Genomic DNA, 21,059 nt, shown 5'->3' on the forward strand with positions numbered 1-21,059 from the left:
GCCTTTGATACTGGAAACTGGTTGATCAACAATCATAATGCATTCCGTAAAGCAATTAAAACATCTCTTTCTGACACTATATAGGCCCGGTGTTCTCTCTCTGTTGCCTCTTCTACAGCTGCAGTTGCCAGCGCCGGGACGCCCCTTAGCAGGGGCAGCTGCGCGATTTACAAAACTCATAACCTAACATGGTGTAGGACCTTCAGAATACTTATTTTCATATGCCTGTCCTGCAGGCCCTCAGTTGATGCCTGCAGTTCATGGTGGGCTAGAAACATTTTTAGTTTGCAGTGCTCCCCTTAGGCCTCACGCGTGCCCCTCTGGTGTTCATGAAAGTGATGGCGTTGGTTGCAGAACACCTTTGGAAGTCAAGGGTACCAGTCTCCCTACGTAGACGATTGGATACTGAAGGCATGGTTGCCCTCAACAGTTGTCAGCCATCCCCAGACAAGGGCGAACCCCTTAACATCGTTGACGTCCACTATCAACTTGCTGAAATCACATAATTCCTTTGCAGATGCTCCCATTCATCTTAGCAATTTTATATAAGGCATGGAGAGTCTAGGACATTTTTTAATCTATGATCCTGATGTTTCAGCCTTGATCCGGAGTCTGAATGTATGATCCTGAGGCCCCTGAGGTTGTTGGCCTCACGCATTATGCTAATCCCACCTATCCAGTGGCAAGTACGCGATCTGCAGTGGGACCTTCCATTACAGTGGGCACAGTATTAGGTGAATCTGATGGGCTGTATCCAGATTTTGGAGGATACTGCACAAGGCCTGCTGTGGTGGCTTCTGGCCTCTGATTGGGTCGGTGGTTGGCCACTCCTTATCCCCTCCCCCCTACCCCAGAGCCAACGGGGTCACGGGTTTATCACTGTTGGATTTGGGAGGCCACTTGGTAGAGGTGTTGATCAGTGGCTTCTGGTCACCTGCAGACACTTACCCTCACGTGAATTAGTTGAGTTGAGGCTGATTCCATTGATGATGAAAGCCTCCCTACCTATCAGAGGATGGTTGATTCAGGTGCTCATCGACCACACCGCCATGTAGTACTGCAACAAGAAGGGGCAGGGTGGTGTCTTGGACCCTGTGTCGGGAGGCTCTCCAGCTCTGGTAATGGCGTGACTGTCAAGGATTTTCTTTGGTGGTTAAAACCAAGGTAAGGCGGATAAACTCCAGTGCTGACGCTTAGCGGATCACAAATGACAGTTGCACCTGGCATCTTCCAGCAGTAGGGAAACCCTGGCTGAATCTTTTCTCCACCCTCAAGAATGTGCAATGTCAGCACTTTTGCTCTTTGGAATTTTCAACGCCGATGTCCTTTGAAGACCCCTCCATCTAAAGTGGAGCTCAGGACTTCTGTATGCCTTCCCGTCAGTGCTTCTTCCGAGTTCTGAAGATTAGGAATGACGGGGCCCAAGTTATCCTAGTGGCACCGGATTGGGCTAGAGTGTATTACCTGGAACTCCTAGGCATGAGCATCTATCCTCCGAACAAGCTACAGAATCTAGATGATCTTCTATTATATCTGCAGGGGAAGTGTGGCATCTAGGTCTTCATAGTTTCAATCTCATACTTTGAGATTGAGCTGCAGCAGTTGATCTTCGATCTTTGTCCTGAGGTCATTGAAGTCCTCTCAGCAGCCATATTTTCTTCTACAAAATTAAACCAGCTGTGGGGTACTCAACAGATTGACCCATTGCAAGGAAAGTTGTCAGAAGTTTTGTTTGTTCTCTGCCCACCCCACCATTGCTTTGGGCACTGTTAAAGGGCTTCTTACCAGCTCTTTTAGCCGGATCAGCATTTATTTAAATCCCCTGTTGTGATGAGAATTTTTAAAGGTATTCCACCATTTGTTTCCTTTCAAAACCTTTTGTGATGCCTCAGTGGGACTGAACATAGTTCTGACTTTTATTTGAAGTGCACCCCTTTTGAGGACAATTGTCCTTTGTGACTTCTGGCGTTGAAGGCAGTCTTTCTCATCGCCACGTTGGATAGATGTGTGAATGAGCTGCAGGCTCTCTCTGTCAACTCTCCTTAACAAACTTACATCCCAGAAAAACAAAACTGGTCACTCCTTTCATGCCTGGCAGGCTGTCATCCTTCCGGCATTCTTTGCTTCACCTCCAACCTTTAAGGAGGAAGAGAGACTCTTCTTTGGACCCTTAGTGGGCAATAAGCTTTTATATCAATCGTATCAAGAACTATTGAGTGGATGATTGACTTTTTGGAGAGGTTTCGGGACAAAGAAGGGCAAGGCAGTTGAAAAATGAATCCTCTATTGATGGATTGTTCTCTGCATAAAGTTCTGCTACGCACTGGAAAAGAAGCAGCCTCCCGAATGCTTGCTGGCTCCCTCTACCAGGACCAAAGCTGCTACAACTGCATTAGCTCACGAAGCGTCTGTCCCAGACATTTGTGAGACAGTTACATGAGCGTTGGTACACATGTTCCCAAAGTGCTACTGCCTCAACTATCAGGTCTGTGGAGAGGGGTGTTTTGACCGCTTGGTCGCGTTGGACTTTTTGGTCTGAGCCAGTTCACAGACCCATCACTTTGGTACGTACTGCTATGTAGTCTAGTCTAAATGTGAGGAATATGTGGTTAGAGGTATCCATAAGAACAACAAGTTACCTGCTTTAGAAGGGAAACTTGTTGTTCTGAGGGCATGGAAAGGATGGGATTTCGAAAAGATTTCATAACCCTAATTAAACATATTTATTACTCTCCTTACTGCTGCTATTACATACAATGGTTTGACATTGCCAGAAGTCAGTATTTTCGTAGGACAAGACCAGGATGTCTGTTGTCTCCATTGTTATTCTTCTTGGTCCTATAACTCTTCGTTATTGATGCACTACAAACCTCTGATATAAACCACTGCCGGATACATTAAAACCTTCCATTATGCAGATGATATTCTTTTGACTGTTTCACATCCAAAATGTTCGGGCACTTCATTTAATTTTCACTTCTAAGCACTTTCTCATCCTTTTCAGGTTATAAAATAATTGGTATAAATGCAAACCTTCACCAATAACTACAATCACTACTATTGCTTCTATTGGTGTTCCCCCTTTTAAATGGGTACATTCCAATCTAAATACCTAGTGACACTTCTTAATCCTAGCTTCAAAAAAATTATGATGAATAGTCGTAATCCCTTTATTGGTCAGATTAAAAGGGATTTTCAACAGTGGCCTCTTTCAATATCTCTTTGGGGTAGAGCATACATCATTAAAATGATTAAGGTAACTAAATGTAACTATTTTGGGTATCGTTTCTGTAGGAAAGTACTTCTTTTTGACATGGTCACCTCCACTTTTTGCCTGGTACATGATGTGATTTTGACTGTAAGTGCGCTGGGTTCCTGCAGACCCGGTCCCCAGTGCCAGATCTCTTTCCCATAACTGTGCAATTGCTCCCCCAATTGGCAATACCTTTAGCACCCTCTATATGTCCCTAGCAAATGGTACCCAGGGCTTGCGTTACTAAAGAGGGTCCCCCAAGGGCTGCAGAACAAATTGTCAGTCACCCTAAGGACCCCCTCACCAAACTCATGCAGGACTTCTATCGCAGGCTGCCTGTTTTGGTGAAGACCAGTGAAAACACAACCTGACATACATCCCGGTGTGCCAGATCCCCTAACACTGCATGTAGTACTTGTAAGTCACCCCTACAGCAGGCCTTACAGCCATAAGGCGGGTGCTTAGTATCACATGTGAGGGCCTACCTGCATGAGCAGGTATACCCCTGTGCTGGTCAGTTGCATTACTGCCAGTGCAAGTGTATGAAGCGATACCAAAGGGGATGATGGACGTAGAGCTTGAGCAAATCAATCACTCACCCCCAGTCAACTGATCTGGGTTTAATCCATCATCATTCTTTAGCTCACTCTGCCACCACAGTTCTGACATGGCCATATGCAAATCAGTCTGACCCTGCGCCTCATGGGAACAGTCCAGCCCGAACTGCCAAGCCACGTCTTCCCTGGACCGGAAACAAGCATCCTGGGACCGGTTTCTGACTAGTGTATGAAGCTGGCTCTTTATGTGATATGTCCGTTATCTGATCTACCATGTAGAGAGTTCAGGGGTTCCATTATGAGTGGAAAGGGGCTTGCTGTGCAATCCCAAAGTGCTCTGTTAGGAGGTAGTATGGTCGAGTAGCCTTAGGCTTAACACAGAGGAGTGCAAGACAACTGCAAATACACATAATGATCAGAAGATGACACACCCAACCCAAGAAGAAGATCCACACCAATTTATAAAAATAGTAACTATCTATATATGTTTAGGCATCAGAGAAAAATCATTCAGGTAAGTACGTTTTTAAATATAAATTCCTTTCACTTCAATGAGTGGACACAGAATAACTTTGAGGAACTCAAAGTTCACTGTGAAAGGAGGAAACAGTTCTGCAAATGGGTACAATACTGCGACTTAAGGGACCAATCTCCTGGAGCTTAGATGAGTGCTGGACAAGGTCCAAGGCAGCACCAGCAGTACACCACCACCAGCACGGGGGAAGTTTGCAAAACCCCACGGGGAGCCCAATATGTGTTTTTGGAGATCGGTCACTGCGAAAAGAGGCTGCAGGCTCTGGCTGGAAGGCCAGTTGGTTTGAACCAACAGGAAGGTTCAAGTTTTGCAATGCTTATGGATGTAGAGGCATCTGAGGCCCTCTTCTCCACGGCCCAGGGGCAACGGATGCATAGGTGAATTTTGGCATCTAGATTTCTTACTAGGAGCAGTTGAGGGGGCCTGCATGTATAGGCTGCAGGTGACGTCAGTCCATAAGTGGTGAAATGACGATGGACTCTAGCTCTGGAGGGCTTTGGAATCTTTTTGACACAGTTGTCCCACTTTAAATCGGGCAGGGGCGAGGGGTGCAGTGGTTGCTTTAGGTGTTGGGTTTTGGCGGTTCCGAAGGACTCAGAGCAGTTGCTTTGGAGCTTATGCAGGAGATAAGGTCTGCTGTTCATGGGTTGTCTTGGGTCTTTATCAAAGAAGGACAGTCCTCCCAAGGTTCTGGAGTCGAGTCGACTTTGGTGCAGTTTTCTACAACTGATTCAGCTAACCCATCATGTTGCTGGGGAGTTCGTTTTCACCAGTGTCCAGCTAATGTTTTAAAATGGCTTCCCTGTCCTCTTGCACTGGCAGTAAATAGGACTGGCCAGCACAGGGGCATATCTGTTCATGCAGGTATGTGCTTGCATGTATTTTTCAGCACCCTGCCTTAGGGCTGTCAAACCTTCTTTAGGAGTGACTTACAAATATCACATTCAGTGTAGGGGGACATGTCGCACAGGGATGTGTGAGAGGTTTAGCTTTTGTCTGCACCAGGACGCGCAGCCACCAATGGCAGCCTTGCATGTGCTTTGTGAGGGGTCCCTTAGGGTGACACAATTGGTGCTGCTGCCCTTAAGGACCCTCATTAGTACCATAAGCACTAGGTACCAGGGGTACCATTTCCTAGGGACTCCTAGAGGGTGCTAAACGTATTGCCAATTGGGGGAACAATTGTACAGTTTTGGTAAAGAACTATGGCACTGGGGACCTGGTTATCAGGAACCCAGCGCACTTCACATCATGTACTGGCCAAAAAGCTGCAGGTGGTCAAGTAAAAAAGGACTACTTTCCTACGTAACCCCATCTCCCTCCCCCAAACAAAAGAGTATGAAGCTAACCTTTTCCAAGAGACTAATCTAAGTGGAAGAACCTAAAAAAGCCATCTGCATTGGCATGGTCCGTCCCAGGTTTGTGTTCCACTGGAAAGTCCATACCCGGTAGGGAAATGGACCACCTCAACAGTTTGAGGTTTTCACCTTTCATTTGCATTACCCATCTAAGGCGTGTGGTCAGTTTGAACAAGGATCTGAGACTAACCGGTATGGCCTCAACTTCTTCAGGGAACAGACCACAGCAAAGGCTTCCCTCTCAGTGGCACTGCAATGCTGCTCTCTGAGTAAACTCCTGCTAATGACCGCAACAGGTGGGTCATGACCATCATCACTGAACATGGGACAGGAGCGGTCCTATCCCAAATCAGAGGCATCTGTCTGTACTATGAACTGCTATGTATAATCTGGAGCTTTCAGAATGGGTCCTGAGCACATTACTTTCTTCAGTGTCAAAAGCCTTTTGACAGGTCACTGTCAAGTACACTTTCTTTGGCATCTTCTTGGAGGTCGATTCTGTAAAGGGGGGGGCACAATGGACCCAACCCACTTACAAGCCTCCTGTAGCACCCAACCAAGCTGATTGGATGGTGGGAGCTACCAAGTCCACAATTGTCTGGATCTTGGGTTGTAAGGGTTGAACCTGGCCTCCACCTACCAACGAGTTAAAATTGATTTCAAATGTGCGAAATGACCGCCTTTTGTCCTACTACTTATAGAGGAAAGCATAGGTCGAGTGGCCATGAAATTGTGGGCATTATTAGGCATTTATGGAAAATCCTAGCAAATGGCTTACTTGTCCTTCACAAGAAAACAGTGTAGGTTAGTAGGCAGTACGTAACCTCTCTCATAAGTTTAGATTCTCAAGCTGTTGCAGGACAACTATCAGTAGTTTATCCAGCAAAGTTGTTTGGCTTCTAGTAAGTTTTAGTCTTGCACTGAAAATGACACTCCTTATCTACAAGTGCCAGAATAACCTGGGTTTCTAGAGGAGCTGTTTAGTCCGGACCTATTACCCACAATATATTAACATAACTGTGTGGAAGATTAATTGAACACTCATGCCTCTTTCAATCTCAGCTACAGATTTGCTCTCTGAAGTCTTCAGGTTAAGTCAGAGACCGTGATCTGGTCTTGGAATTATAGCTACACTTTCCAAGTGAGACAAATTACTGCTACTAGAGTGACATCCTTTTTTTTTTAATTGGTTTTTCATTAACATAAGATATCACAGTTACAGTTCTGATCATACAGAAGCTCACACAAATTAATCAGTATACCAATGTCAGTTGTCTCTTACAGGTGCAGTCCATGGCGTAATAGGATGCTTGGAGTCCATAATGTCTTTGCAATTTGACTTCCTTAAGCATTAAAAAAAAATAATGGAACATACCCTACCACATTCCTTTGTCCTATCCTTATTTGTAACTACACGAGGTAAGAGTTTTGTCGTGTAGCTTTCATTAGAGCATAGGCAGGGGAGACACTAGAGCAAGCCCTGTGGGGTGTGGTTCACAGAATAGTGAGGTAAAAAGAGGGAAGGGGAGAGGAAGTGGTAATGTAGGGAGCATGAAGGACAGTGTACATGAACATTGTATGGTAGGATCCCTAAACTTCAAGTGTCTCTGTGGCGGTCACTTGGTGTGCGAGGAGAAAAGTTCTGAAAGGTTCCCAAATGTCCTGGGGTCGTGAAGCTAGTGGGAGCAGTTCAGCATAGTTAGTCAATTGCTCTTGGCAGTAAAGTAGGTCAGTGAGCCAGTCCTAAAACTTCGGCGCTCGTCCCCTGCCCCATCTACAGGCAACGTGGCGTTTAGCCATTAGCAAGGCAGTGGTGATATACTGGTGGTACGGCTTGGCAATGAGTGCAGTGTAATAACCAAATGATTTGGACTACAATAGGCACCCAACCCTATCTAATATACACTTTAGGCGGTCTTGATAGATTCGTTTTAACACGTTTTAGACTTGATATATTTCACCGCTTGGTAAGCTTTCCGACAACGAATGACTGGGCAAAAATCCTGCCAAACTGCCCTTGCGATACGGTTTCACCCCAAACATCTATGCATACAATCTTGTTTTATACATATTTTGAGGAACAAAGGAAAAAGTGGATAAAACCAATACTCAAAATATGGGGATTAAGACCATGTCGTCCAGCTTACCTCGCATTGCAATTGTTAGGTGCGGGCTGTTTTACGAGATATATTACACAATTTTTTAAAAAGTATCATTAGACGTCGAAAGCATCTTTGAGGAATGTCTGATACTGAAATTTGTTGCTTGGCTTTTGTCCCCTTTTTAACTATTTATAGTTTTATAAATTGTGATTACTGTTAAAAAAAAATGTCATTTATACTGTATAATTGAGATGAAATGGAAATATCAACTCATGCTAATAATTTAAACGTCTCAGTAAATTCTCTGATAAGTTGGAAATTGTTACTGTAAATTGTGCTTTTATGGTTTTTAAAGGAAATCGAATGAAGCTGAATTTATACTAATGAGTCAAGAAAGGCGACCAGTGGAGTGCGCTCCAGTGATAGCAGTGTCATCTGCTCTAAGGCAGTAAAAACATGTTCCCAGTAGTCGTGTACCCCCGGGCACCGCCAGGCTAAGTGAAGGAAATCCACCTCCGAGTTGTTGCACCTATAACAGCGTTCCTTGTCTTTCAGTTTATACTTATGCATTTTGACTGGGCTGTAATGGAGACAGTACAAGAGTTTAAAATGCGTAATGCGTAGTCTGTTACTTGCAGAGTTTTGTTGTGTTCGCTGGCAGCAGCATGTCCATTGGTAGTCAGTGAGCTTGTGACCTAACTCTAAGTCGCAGTGCGCGCGAGATGGGCAAGGTGATGCAGTCTGCAGCGTGTGTATGGTATGGCATGGTATGGTATGGATACCATGTGACTCAGATGTTGCACGGAGCATTAGATGCAGCGGAGCCAATGGGGGAAGTCTGGGGTAATGGATCGTATGCCTTGGCGAAGCCCGACAAAGAGGAATACATCCGGGTGAGGGCGGGGCGACAGAAAATTTGATCTAGTTTCCGCTATTGCTCGTTACAATAGAGATCACCCAATGTTTTGATATGAGTCCGCTCTAAAAGCCATTGAAATCCCACTTCCTGGAGCAGTTGCATACGGGGATGATATGCGAGGGGAAGCAGTGGCGAGTAAAGGATGGGATCTTGCAGCAAAGCCGAGATGCGATTCCAGGCAGCAATCGTGCTGGAGACTGTTGTGGGCATCTTATCCAGTGGCTGGGGGGTTATGTATAGTGCGCCTTCTAGAGGCACGGAGTCGGCCAACCAGTGTTCCGCAGCAACCTGCGGCATATAGCAGAGGAAGTGAACACAGTAGTAGGCATAGTGTGCTTGAGCGCATAAGTAATAAAGTTAAAAATGTGGGATGTCAAACCCTTTAAAGAGTAAGGTCTAGTAAGGATGTTCCACTGCAGCTGCAGTTGTTTGCCTCCCCATACCAGCCTGATCATTTCTGACCGTAGCGCGCTAAAGAAATGCCTCCCAGGATGATAAGGGATATTGAGGAACAAATACAACAGTTGTGGGAGAACCACCATTTTAATGAAGGAGGCATGCCCCGCTAGAGAGGGAGGCAGGGAAATCTAGCGGGTTATACTGTCTGTGATTCGATGCAAGGCAGTGCCATAATTGAGGCGCAGCAATTCTCCCTGTCGCTTATGATGCGGATTTCGAGATACCGCATATCGGAATTACACCACTCCAGTGGGAAATCTAGGGAGAACTGCTGTGCCACGGGAGTAAGGGGAATATCTGCGACTTACTCCAGTTTATTTGAGTCCCAGAAAGTTTCCTAAATACAATGAACTCTCTTAAGAGGGGGTTTATGTTGTCCTGCGGATTCCTGACATACAGAGTAATATCATCCGCATAAAGCGATAGCAATATTTGGCGCAATTGACATCAAAATGCCTGATGGTGTTGGTGTGGTTTTGCCGCCAGGGGTTCTATCGCTATAGCGAAAAGCAGGGGTGAGAGTGGGCACCCCTGCCTGGTACCTCTGGTGATGGGGAAAGCAGCAGATAAGTGACCATTTATGTGATAGTGACATCTTTGATAATGACACCTGCACGTTTGCATTCACCCTGATGTGATCCAGCCTCCTTTTTGTAACAAGTGCTCAAACAGGTATGAAGTCTTAAGGATGGGACTGGTGGCTCAGTGCTCTAATGAATCCACTCCGGAAGTCTGTATGACCCCATGGCCACAGGTACGAATCCTGGCAGGGACACTCAGCCTTTTATCATTCGGAGGCTGATAAAATGAGCCCTGTAGAGGTGGGTAACAATAAACACCCACATCAGTGCCAAGTGGGAACATGCGCTTTGCAAATCAGTGTTTTAGGTTATGTTCTGCGAAAAGCCAAGCCAGCTTGCTAAAGAGACAGCCGAACCAACCTGGCGTCTGCAATTTCATCATGTAATCACATGCTGGTAACACAGGGCTGTAGTCAAAAAATTAGTGTGTCAGATCTTGAACTACTTTCTTCTGACTTTCAGCCACAGTGTGTTGCGATTCCGAGGTTGTGCCATTCATTCATCGTAGTTTTTCATTGGATTTTAGTTCCTGCATGTTTTTCTCTTAACACCTTGGCTGCTGTGACTTTTCCCCTCCTGTGCTGACATTCTTTGAATGCCATTGTTCATGACGAGCTCAGCTCGTCATAAGCACAGCTCCACTGTGCCTCATGACGAGCTGAGCTCGTCATGAGCATGGAAGGGATGTCCTGTATGCCAATGCCCATATTTGATCTCTGGTACTGGTTCATTTTGGCGGGTGTTAGATTTTTTGCTTTAAGTAAGATGTTGTGATGGCGTTCCCAGATGTACTAGCTATGCAAAGCACTGCATTTGGAAAGGGTACCCGTGACATGGGGGATTAATACTTCATTTTACCATTTCTTCAAGAATATACGCTTTTTACTGTACAATACATATAGACGTCTGGTCTGTAGTGTTCCATAGTTGTTCAAGTAAAATGCCCTGGATGGTTTGCACTGCCCAATAAAAACCAACAATGCAGTATGTGATAAATAAACAGACCTTGCACTTTTCTAGTCATGCCATATATTTCTTTTGTATCCAGGCACTCCACCGGCATCCTTCTTTCTTCCTATCTTTCTCCCAACATAAACACTACTTTTGGAGCAATTTGAGGGAAATTGCATAGGGTCCTAAAACCTTTCGCGACCCTGCCCTGGTACCAGTGCTTGGCTGTTGGAAGACTGTGTGCGCGACTGGAAATTCAGTCTCCAGGGATGAATTGTACAAATGCACTCCTACATCACAGTACCACCACGTTGTTTGATTATCCAAAAACGGGTTACTGTGCAAGCAACTGGTTGTGATCTTCAGATGCTTAATAAGGGGCTCCCTGAAGTACCAGTTAGCATATCTAGAGAAATACGTGCCATAACCTATGTTAAACCAGAAAAAGATCATCCAACTGTACCCCGCCAGCTTGTGCTGTAACTAGGTGGAGTTCCTTTTTAGGTCGAGCCTGGGTGGCGAGCCATGCAGAAGTGGAGTATGGCTTTGAAGCCCCGCCCACTCTGCACCCATATTTTTAATTGCTTTGTCATTGTCCTTCGTAAACGCTGGCTTCCAAGTCGTTATTCAGCTTGTTAGTCCCTCCTTGGCACTGCCTGATCTGCATTTGTTACCTCCCATAACGACTGGACCTTTTACTGATGTTACATGGTCTGCTATATAGGTTGGTGAGCACAATTTCCTTTAATACTCTTACCCATTTCCACCCACGACATCGCAGCATCCGCCCGCTTTTATTTTAATAATGTTTTTATTCAAATTACAGCGCGGTCTGCTTTAACTATAGTGGCCACGCTTATTTAATATTCATCGCGTTCTGCTTTCACTTTAGCTGCTGTGCTTATTTAATTGCCATCACTGCTGCTTTCACTTTATTGGCCGCGCTGCAGAAGCTTTTGAAAATATTTATTTATCCCTTTGGGTGAAAGCACCATACATGCTTTTGTTTTAATGTTGGCCGCACCCCTTTGTTTAGATACTGCTCACTGTAACCTGAAAATGCGAGCAGCGTAAAAAAAAAGCGGCACGGCCAACATTGAAGTGCTCCTCTCTTGCATTCGTGAGAGTTTGAGCTCTTGGCATTTTAAAAATAACAATGCCTTTTATATATCTATTACATTTAAAAACACATTAAAAAAAGGCATTGTCACATCTTAAACGCTCACGAATGCTAGACCTATTGCATTGAAAATGCTTGTTACTGAGACCACTACACTTTTAACTTTGTTCCCCATGAAATGTGTTTAGCCTGCAGCATGTAAAACCGCTCTTGACAAACACTACCTCTTACAAGGATTATCTTTGCTACCATATCCACACACTGACCTGTCAAAGTAATGTTGAATGTATGTAGTTAATGGTACAGGTATAATTATAATCCACCAGATCTATCCTCTCGAGGCACCCTCCCAAAACTAAGACCGTTTCTATTGCCATGTACATCTTTTCGTATCAAAAAGCTTTGTTATATGCAAATAAAATTTTAAATGCTCCAACCCTAGTGGATCCTTGGTGCACTCACTAATAGGCCACCATCTTTATGTGCTCCCGCCCGAGGACTCCGGTGTTTACCTCTTATTTGTTTTGCCTAGTGTCATACTACTTAACGGAAGACAGTTTTATGTACAATAATAGTTTAAAGGTGCAGCTGTACATGCGCTCAGGGGTCTAATCAAGGGTCTAAAGGGATGTATAAATGCAACTGCAATAAAATGTCTGGCACATGCTGCAGATGATGTTTGGCATAGACCACAGCATAACTGCAGGCACAATGTTGTGAGCACTACTGTGGCATAGATGTTCTTCCTGGAGAACAGATGCAACTCAGAAGTGTTTAGTTTCATGTCATTTGAGCATTCACCATGGAGATTGTCAGTATTTTTTGATTCCTTGAATGCATAGGTTTGTCTCCTTGAGTCCAAACACTATCCTTTCTTTATGTACCTCTTTAAGGCGAATCACATCTATTTTCTGTTACAGATTAAAAGCTACAGGATGTTTCATGATGACAGCATGAAGTCTTTCTTCCGGAGGCTTAGTTTTACTCCAGATGGATCACTACTTCTCACACCAGGTATGGAAATTAAAATTAAATTCTTGAATATTTTGGTCATTACCCATCTTACACTTGACCGTAGCAGTAATAAGGGCAGTCAAACAGAGCAATATCATGTATCAGAATACCAATCTTTAGCTTGATAATTACCAAGTACATTGTAGGTAGTCCTTAATTTTCACATGTGATGCCAGTTATTAAATAAAAAAAATCTCAAAGTAAAAGATCTAATTAAAAACTGCAATTCTAATTTATAAATTCCAGTGCGGAGACACAAGCAAGTACTTCCAAAAAGATCAAACTGCATATCTCCGCACAAATCCTAATTCTACTTTTGTGTGTATGCATATGCTATTTCTGTAGCACGAACCGAACCAAAAGATCCACTAGAAATAGTTTGCTTGTCTGCAACAGAAGAAATTTGTGCAAATTATTTGTTCATAAACCCAACACCAATCTGCCATGACGCGTTTCGGCTTAACGAAGCCTTGATCACATTATATATATATATAAAAGCTACCTGGATTCACACCTACTTTGCGCACTCAAAGAACGCGTGCTTTCGCGGGTGGTGTCCCCCGCAGTAAATTGATGCTCTGACTTGCCTCGTATTTAGGAGAAAAGAGAAAGCACTCTCAGGAGCGGGTTCATAGTTTATTTCGAGACCCACAGCGACCAGACGCGTTTCGGCGTTTTGCCTTCTTCGATGGTAAAAGTGCTCGTCTGAGGCAGCCATATTTATTTACATCATCACATTGCAATGTACGACATAGAGAGAGAACTAGTCAACAAAGGCATGGGCGCCATCTTAACCTAGTCTTTTTCAGTATGCATATGCATCTATCTCGGCAGTTTACAATTGCATTAATTTTGCAAAAAACGAAACTTATCGGTTCATTGATTTACAGACTAGAAACCCTGAAGGCTTAAATACACACGAAGAATTAGCGGTACATCTGGGAAAATAAGGTTATCATGGAAAAATGATGTGTAAACTGATGAATGATGATTGCAGGATGATCAATGTAAGAGAGAACAATGAACAGGTAAAACATGAACGAGTATACAAACATTTTTGAAATATATATAAAAATGAGATGTGAAGACTGTATTTATATGCGGGCATAAGTTTGATGTAAAAAGTAAATGAATTATGTACTGACACTGCCCATTCGGGGCGAGATTGAAGGACTGTCATATGGGGAGGTTGTAAAGAGGCTGTAAGCCCATCCAGGGCCTTATTAACTAGCATGTGATATTAGATTTTTAAATTAATATAATGTTTAGTAATGACGATTACTGAACCGATAAGTTTCATTTGTGGCAAAATGGATGCAATTGTAAACTGACGAGATAGATGCACATGCATACTGAAAAAGACTAGGTTAAGATGGCGCCCATGCCTTTGTTGACTAGTCCTCTCTCTGTCGTACATTGCAATGTGATGATGTAAATAAATATGGCTTCCTCAGACGCGCACTTTTACCATCGAAGAAGGCAAAATGCCGAAACGCGTCTGGGCGCTGTGGATCTTAATATAAACTATGAACCAGCTCCTGAGAGTGCTTTCTCTTTTCTCCTAAATATGATATATATATATATATATATATATATATATATATATATATATATATATATATATATATATATATATATATATATATACCCCCATTAATATTCACAGACCAGGCGATCCATTCTTCCTTACATAACTTAATTGATCTATTTCTTCATGGTATTTGTTGAGGGAAATGGTGTATGTCCATATTAAACAAGTCTTCTCACCAAGAATTGGTAAAATTCACTTTTCCCCATCACTGATTTTAATTTCTACATGTTGATGATCCACTTCCAAGCAGGATTAGAATTAGGCTATAGAATACTATTCTTTAATTCACCTATTGTCAAACGTTGGCCAAGTGTGTCCTCTAGTTATGCATTATTTTGTTTTGAACAATGTTATGCATTTTAAGCTGTTTTTTAAAGGATGATTGTGTTAGCCATGACCACTAATTCGTTGAACTGAAATTCAGGGTTTACCTGAAGCCTGTTAGCAAGAATACATAACCCTCAGGTCAACAATATGTTTAAATGCTTATTTATTTTGCATTCCCATGGTGCTCCCAAGTGGTGATGCTGCTTTTTTTCTCTCTGGTTTTCTTCCCTTAAATTGACAGTTTTTTTACATTAATTAATGTACCCAATGTCCTTTACAGCTGGATGTGTGGAAGCTGGAGAGAATGTAACAAACACGACTTATGTGTTCTCAAGAAAGAATCTTAGAAGGTACAGTATTATTCTGCACACTTTAGGACACTCACATGCATTTAGTGCATTTGTCTAAACAGATCTCTTGTTTTCCTCTTTAGACCAATAGCTCATCTGCCCTGTCCCGGCAAAGCAACACTAGCAGTTCGTTGCTGCCCGGTGTACTTTGAGCTGAGACCAACGATTAATGCAGGTATACCGTGCATTTGTATATATAACAGAAGTATGTTTCAATACTCACAAAGGCTAGTTTCCTAAAATATTTAGCCAAAAAACCTCACCTTTTGAACACCATAAAATATCACTTTTTTTTTAATACTAATCGGGTAAATGTTATTTGTTGTGCTTGAGTAAGAAAAACAGTGCTGAGTGGGTTCTAATTTATTATAGTCTTGCTATGCACAAGCGTTGAAAATTACACTTATTCTTTGATTCCCTTAAGCCACCTTTTCCTGTCTGCTGACCACAAAGGTATAGATTTTAAAAAGACAAACTGAAATAAACCATATATAATGGATGCGCACAAAAAACATCACTTTAAAAGGCAGAGTAGATCATGATATCAACATATCACTCATTAAATACCGTATTTAACATTTTTTATACTGACATTAAAAAAACTAATTTAATTGATCTCTTTAGCTACTTTGTGAATACTTGATATTTTCTCTGAATCAACCTATGCACTAGAGTGTTTTCTGCTGTGCTACATGTGAAACGTTCAATCACTGGATGGCCAATGGCTGCACATGTTCTTTTGCAATGAATATTTTTACTTCTTTAAATTGTCTATTTGAAAAATTATTTTGCTTCTTACAACTCCTGTTTAAGCAGTATTTGTTAATTTTGGGGATTTTTGTCTCCATAGATGACTCTGAGAAGCCACCCCAGGGGCTAATAAACCTGCCATATCGTATGGTGTTTGCAGTTGCTTCAGAAGATGCTGTGCTTTTCTACGATACCCAGCAGTTGTTTCCCTTCGGTTACATAGCAAATGTCCATTATCATACTCTTAGTGATATTTCATGGTAAGACATTTTCCAAGCAGGGTTGGGTTATCATCTGTGATCATTTTAGGTGCTGTGTATTAGACTTACAAGAAATTAGTAAACTTCTTGCAACTCCGAGTGCTGTTAAACTGTACATTTACTCCACAGTGTTTCAGTTTCTTTTTCAACCCTTTTTCAAATAAGTGATGTGTAGTGTTTAGTGATTGAACATCGAGTTGCTAATGAGGTTTTTTGTTTTATTGGTTTTGAGCAGGTCAAAGGATGGAACTTTCTTGGCTATCTCCTCAACAGATGGTTATTGCTCTTTCGTGACGTTCGATCAAGATGAACTTGGCACACCTTTGAAAGAGAAGCCTGTCTTGGATGTGAAGACTCCATCTGTAGTAGAGCGGAAAATAAGAAAAGTTCAAGTGAGCCGGACTGCTTCGCCAACCCCTCGACCAATTGATGGTACTCCAGTAGGCAGAGTTTTGGATCCAAGCAGCCCTGGGACCCCGCTGCAGCCTAGAACAATCGATGTCTCATCGGCCAATAAAGACACTCCTTCAACTCCTGTTAGCATCAAAGTAGTTCCAGCCACTCCCACGATGGAGGAGAAAAAGACTGTACCGTTATCTGGGACAAACAAAGCAGTTCAACCAAGAAGAATACCCCTTAACACTCTATCTGCATGGAGCAAGCCAAGTACACCATCACCAAGGTAAGTGCTGTGGTTTGGTTTTTAGATGCGAACATAAGATCTGATAATTACTATGTTTGTAGCAGGTGTGGCTGTAGAAACACATGCACTGTACACACCTGCCATCAAGCATTGTGCTACGACAGTTACATCTTGTTTTTCTTCTCTGAAGTATTTTGAGTCTCAGTCTCGACTCCTCATCTGGTTGTGTATGTGCATGGGCAAGAAGTACTTTGTTAGGTTCGTTTTCCACCATCTGGCATTGGTTTGGACATGATGGAGCGTGATTCCGGCCGGGAAGAGTTTGTCGGTTCCTATCTTGGCTTTGGAATCTGTTGCTCTACATTCTGTTTAGGAAGACTTTTCAACAAGCTGTGTCTAATCCAGTCCTGCGACCAGGCCTCTTGGAGCCCTTTGTGCCACTGTGTGGTCCGTACTACCGTTGGGAGAATGAGCACCCTAGGTAACAGATTAGACTCCTTCAAGAGATACGTGCGGTGCCATTCTAAATCTTGGGTTAACCTCCACACATCCTGTAATCTTTGCCTCTTGCCGAATGGCAGTGAGTCACTGTGGCTGTTCAGCGTTACGCAGCATGAAGACTGTGTTAGCATCAAGACAGACAGTGGACCCACAGTAGGATAGCGAAATCCTCTTTAGAAACACAAACTATCTTTTGCAAAGCTGATCCACTCAGCGCAGAGGAGGAAGCTTTGGGTGAGTCACCTAATCTTTAAGCTCACCAGCCAAGTTCGCAGTTCGACTCAGATAGCTGATTTGGCAAAGAAGAATTTCTGGATGAGGAACAGACCACCATCTATCCATCCACCCACCCATTTTGGTCAGCTCCGGACCATGTTAGAAGACCACTCCTAGCGTGAGTACTGTGGATGCCAAATGCCTTCTCAAAGGTCACAAACTCCTGCACGTCTGAGCAGAGCTCCTCCCCTCTGGGGGATTGACATTGAGCCCTGTCCTGAAGCCGGTAGCACGTTTAGCTGCACCACCGCCCTTGGGCACTTGTTAACACCGAAGCAAGGCCTTGGAGTTGTGAAAAGGCCCTCCAGGGACCACAACCCTCTGCCATTCTCAAGTCTGAGGGCACCTGTTGATGCAGAACCCATCTCTCTTGTTGAAGGAAAAAACGCCATCAGCACCGAAGCAGCTGCCATCGGTACAAAAGCTACCATTGGATCAGAGACCCTCCTCTCTTGATGCCAAAGAAACGCTCTATCTTCGAGAGCTTGCAGCAAGAGTTGGATGAAAGAGAGGAGGATCGCCATCCTTCCATGCATAGGCAATATCTCCATCTCGAAGAAGACCCTGTCAAATAAATGCAGGCTTGCCTTTGAGGAGGTCCTACCATCGGACATTCCTGTGCTCCTCTTGCCCGCAAAGAGGCCCAAAGACAACGTTTTTGCTCCGCTTCTGCCACCACCTTCTCCTCCAGCACGCGCTCCTCCTCCTCCACCATCACAACCACCACATCAACTTTTCTCTTCACCTATTCTACCATCATTTCCTGTGCTACCTTCTCAGGGTTCCCCAGAGTCCTACTCTGATACTGGTAGTCCTAGCCCATTATTCCGAGGCCGAGGACGTTGCTCTAGTCTACTGGGGTACCTCAGGAGATATGGGGGAGGATTATGATGTAAACCCTCAGACAGACCCAGATTTAGAACCTGTCCCAATCATGGGCCTCCATGTCAGATGACACCAAGGCGTAGCACAGCATCATTCAACATGCGGCCACCGACCACAATGTAGAGATGTAAGCCACCCCTGAGAAGGATGACTATTGGAGTCTGTCAAAGACAGAGCGCTCTGTCCAGTACCTCCAATTCACATTGGGATGATTAAATCTTACCCTGATATTTTTAAAGAGCTAGTCAAATCATGTGTGGTGACACCATATATTTAAAAGAAATATAAACTGGAGACCTCAGACTCCCTTTACATCAAGAGTTCTATTCTCCCAGATTTGTTAGTGGTTACCGCTGCTAGAACGAGAGCAGCAGCCAAGGTTACTGGGGAAACTACGCCTCCTGACAAGGAGAGCAAGCAGATTTATGCTGTGGGGAAGAAAGTAGCACTGGTGCATCACCATTTCATTAAGCCTCCTTTCTCGCTACAATAGAGCCCACTTGGAGGAAATGGAGGGGCTTCTTCAGTACCTTCCTGAGCAGTATTGTAAAATAAGGGAAGAGTTAGTTAAGGAAGGCCAGGCTATTTTCAGTGGCACCATCAGGTGTGCAGTGGATGCAGCAGATACTGCTGTCAGGGGAGTGAACACCTCCATTATACTTTGGAACCCATTCCTGGCTTGGCATGTACAGCTTCAAGCCAGAGCTGTTGCACCTAATCACCCTGTTTTTCAATGGCGAGCACCGGTTTGGACTGCAGGTTGGTACCATGGTCAGAAATATCAAGAATGACACAAAAAAACTCCAAAGCGATGGGTGCTCTTCAGTTCGTCTGGCAGGAGCATATTTCACAGTCATTAAGCTAGAGGCGTCTCAAAAGCCACTTCCCAGATCAAACCCATCCCTACCATCGGCAACAACAGGGTTATTATGCACCGGGTGACCGGTTATTTACCCATGGCTTGTTAGAGGGAATAGCCACACAGGTTGAGCTAGAGGCACCCCCAGTAAGGAAGCTTCTGTCTCCAAAATATGACTTGGCCTGCATCTCCCCCGATCACACATCACCTGTCGGTGGGGAGACTTCAGGGATTCCTGCTCTGCTGGGAAGAGATCACCACAGACCTGAGGGTCCTATCCATGATTGAGAACGGCTGCTGGCTAGGACTCCTCTCAGTACCACCAAATATCCCACCTTGCACCCACACCCTCTGTCCAGAAAATCTCCGCTGCAAGATGAGGTTCAGACGCTCCTACTCAAAGGAGCCATAAAGCCAGTGCCCCATCAACATTAGGGGAAAACTGTCTACTTTCTATACTTCTCATTCCCAATGAGGCCCTTTGGCGTCACCGCGGCACCAAGGGTATCTAGCAAGTGTTTAACAGTGGTAGTTGCTCTCTTCAGGAAATCATGTCTTACCCTACCTTGATGACTGGCTAATCAAGAGCGCAATCAGACTGGAATCACTAACCCACACTCAGGACCTAATCTCCCTGCAATGCAGTCTGGGGTTCATGGGGAAAGCCACCAATTCACACTTAGAGCTGCTCCAAATTTAACCTCTCTTTGGGTCAGTACTGAACTCTGTTTTGGGCCAAGCTTTCCCAAGCCCCCAGAGAACACAAGCATTCCAGCAGCATCTTTTTATTTTAGCCATTCTGTCCACTTTAAGCCTACACAGTGATGCGCCTTGTGGGAATGATGGCGCCATGCATTCCCATAGTGGCCCACGCCAGACTACACATGCACCTGCTTGAGGAGTGCCTCTCAAGCAAGTGGTCACAAGTGGAGGGTCAGTTAGAAGAGCTAGTGTTGGTAAGGGCAAACACCCATCATCTCTCCAGTGATGTAACAGCAACAATCTGCTGCCTGGCATACTCAGTGCTGCAAGTGTGCAATACTACAGACTCATCTCAAATTGGCTTGGAAACACACCTCAACAGCATGCCATTCCATGGCCACATCATCAAATTGGGCTCCACATCATCAAATTGGGCTCCACATCAACCACTTGAACTGTTAGCCATTCATCTAGCTCCCAAAGCCTTTCTTCAGAGCATTCAAGGCACAGACAACATGTCCACCATTTCCACCTACAAAATGCAAGGAGGCAAACCCTCCTTTCAGCTGTCTGTCCTAGTGCAGCATATCTGGCCCTGGGACATCATCACAAAGTTAATCTGACTGAATATCATCCAGGAGTGGACAACTGCTTTGCAGACCTGCTCAGCACGAGTGGACACACCACCCTCGGGTCCTACTAAACTATTTGTAGAGATGGGGCACCCCAAACATAGACCTTTTTGTTACACAAACACAAAATGCACCAGGTTTGCTACCAGGTTTCTACACATTGGCAATGCTCTGTGAATTAATTAGTCCAGGATCTTTGTTTATGCTTTTCCTCCTCTCCCACTGATCTTATGTTGACAGGAAGCTCAAGCAAACATCCCTCATCGTTACCCTGGTGGTTCCAGCATGGGACAGACAACCATGCTCTAGAGACCTTTCTAGAAATGTCCATCACCCCTTGCGAGAAGCTTCCCAAAAGACTGGAGCGTCTCTCACAAAGCAATGATAGCCGGACATCCGGACCCTGGACAGTTTAGCCTGGTGATTTAGCTCCT

The 21,059-nt window shown here is 44.1% G+C and overlaps 1 protein-coding gene across 2 annotated transcripts in view; it reads left to right on the forward strand.

Moving 5' to 3' along the window:
* Positions 1-21,059, forward strand: part of CHAF1B (chromatin assembly factor 1 subunit B) — a 337,605-nt gene that overhangs the window by 248,664 nt on the left and 67,882 nt on the right. For both annotated transcript variants that reach the window (XM_086935399.1, XM_086935398.1), the window contains exons 8-12: positions 12,756-12,849; positions 15,048-15,117; positions 15,201-15,292; positions 15,968-16,127; positions 16,363-16,809. In XM_086935399.1, the coding sequence (XP_086791525.1) occupies positions 12,756-12,849; positions 15,048-15,117; positions 15,201-15,292; positions 15,968-16,127; positions 16,363-16,809 (863 nt within the window). The remainder of the gene's footprint in view (positions 1-12,755; positions 12,850-15,047; positions 15,118-15,200; positions 15,293-15,967; positions 16,128-16,362; positions 16,810-21,059) is intronic.

This window comes from Lissotriton vulgaris, chromosome 8 (genome assembly GCF_964263255.1).
Source record: "Lissotriton vulgaris chromosome 8, aLisVul1.2, whole genome shotgun sequence".
Lineage (NCBI taxonomy): Eukaryota > Metazoa > Chordata > Amphibia > Caudata > Salamandridae > Lissotriton > Lissotriton vulgaris.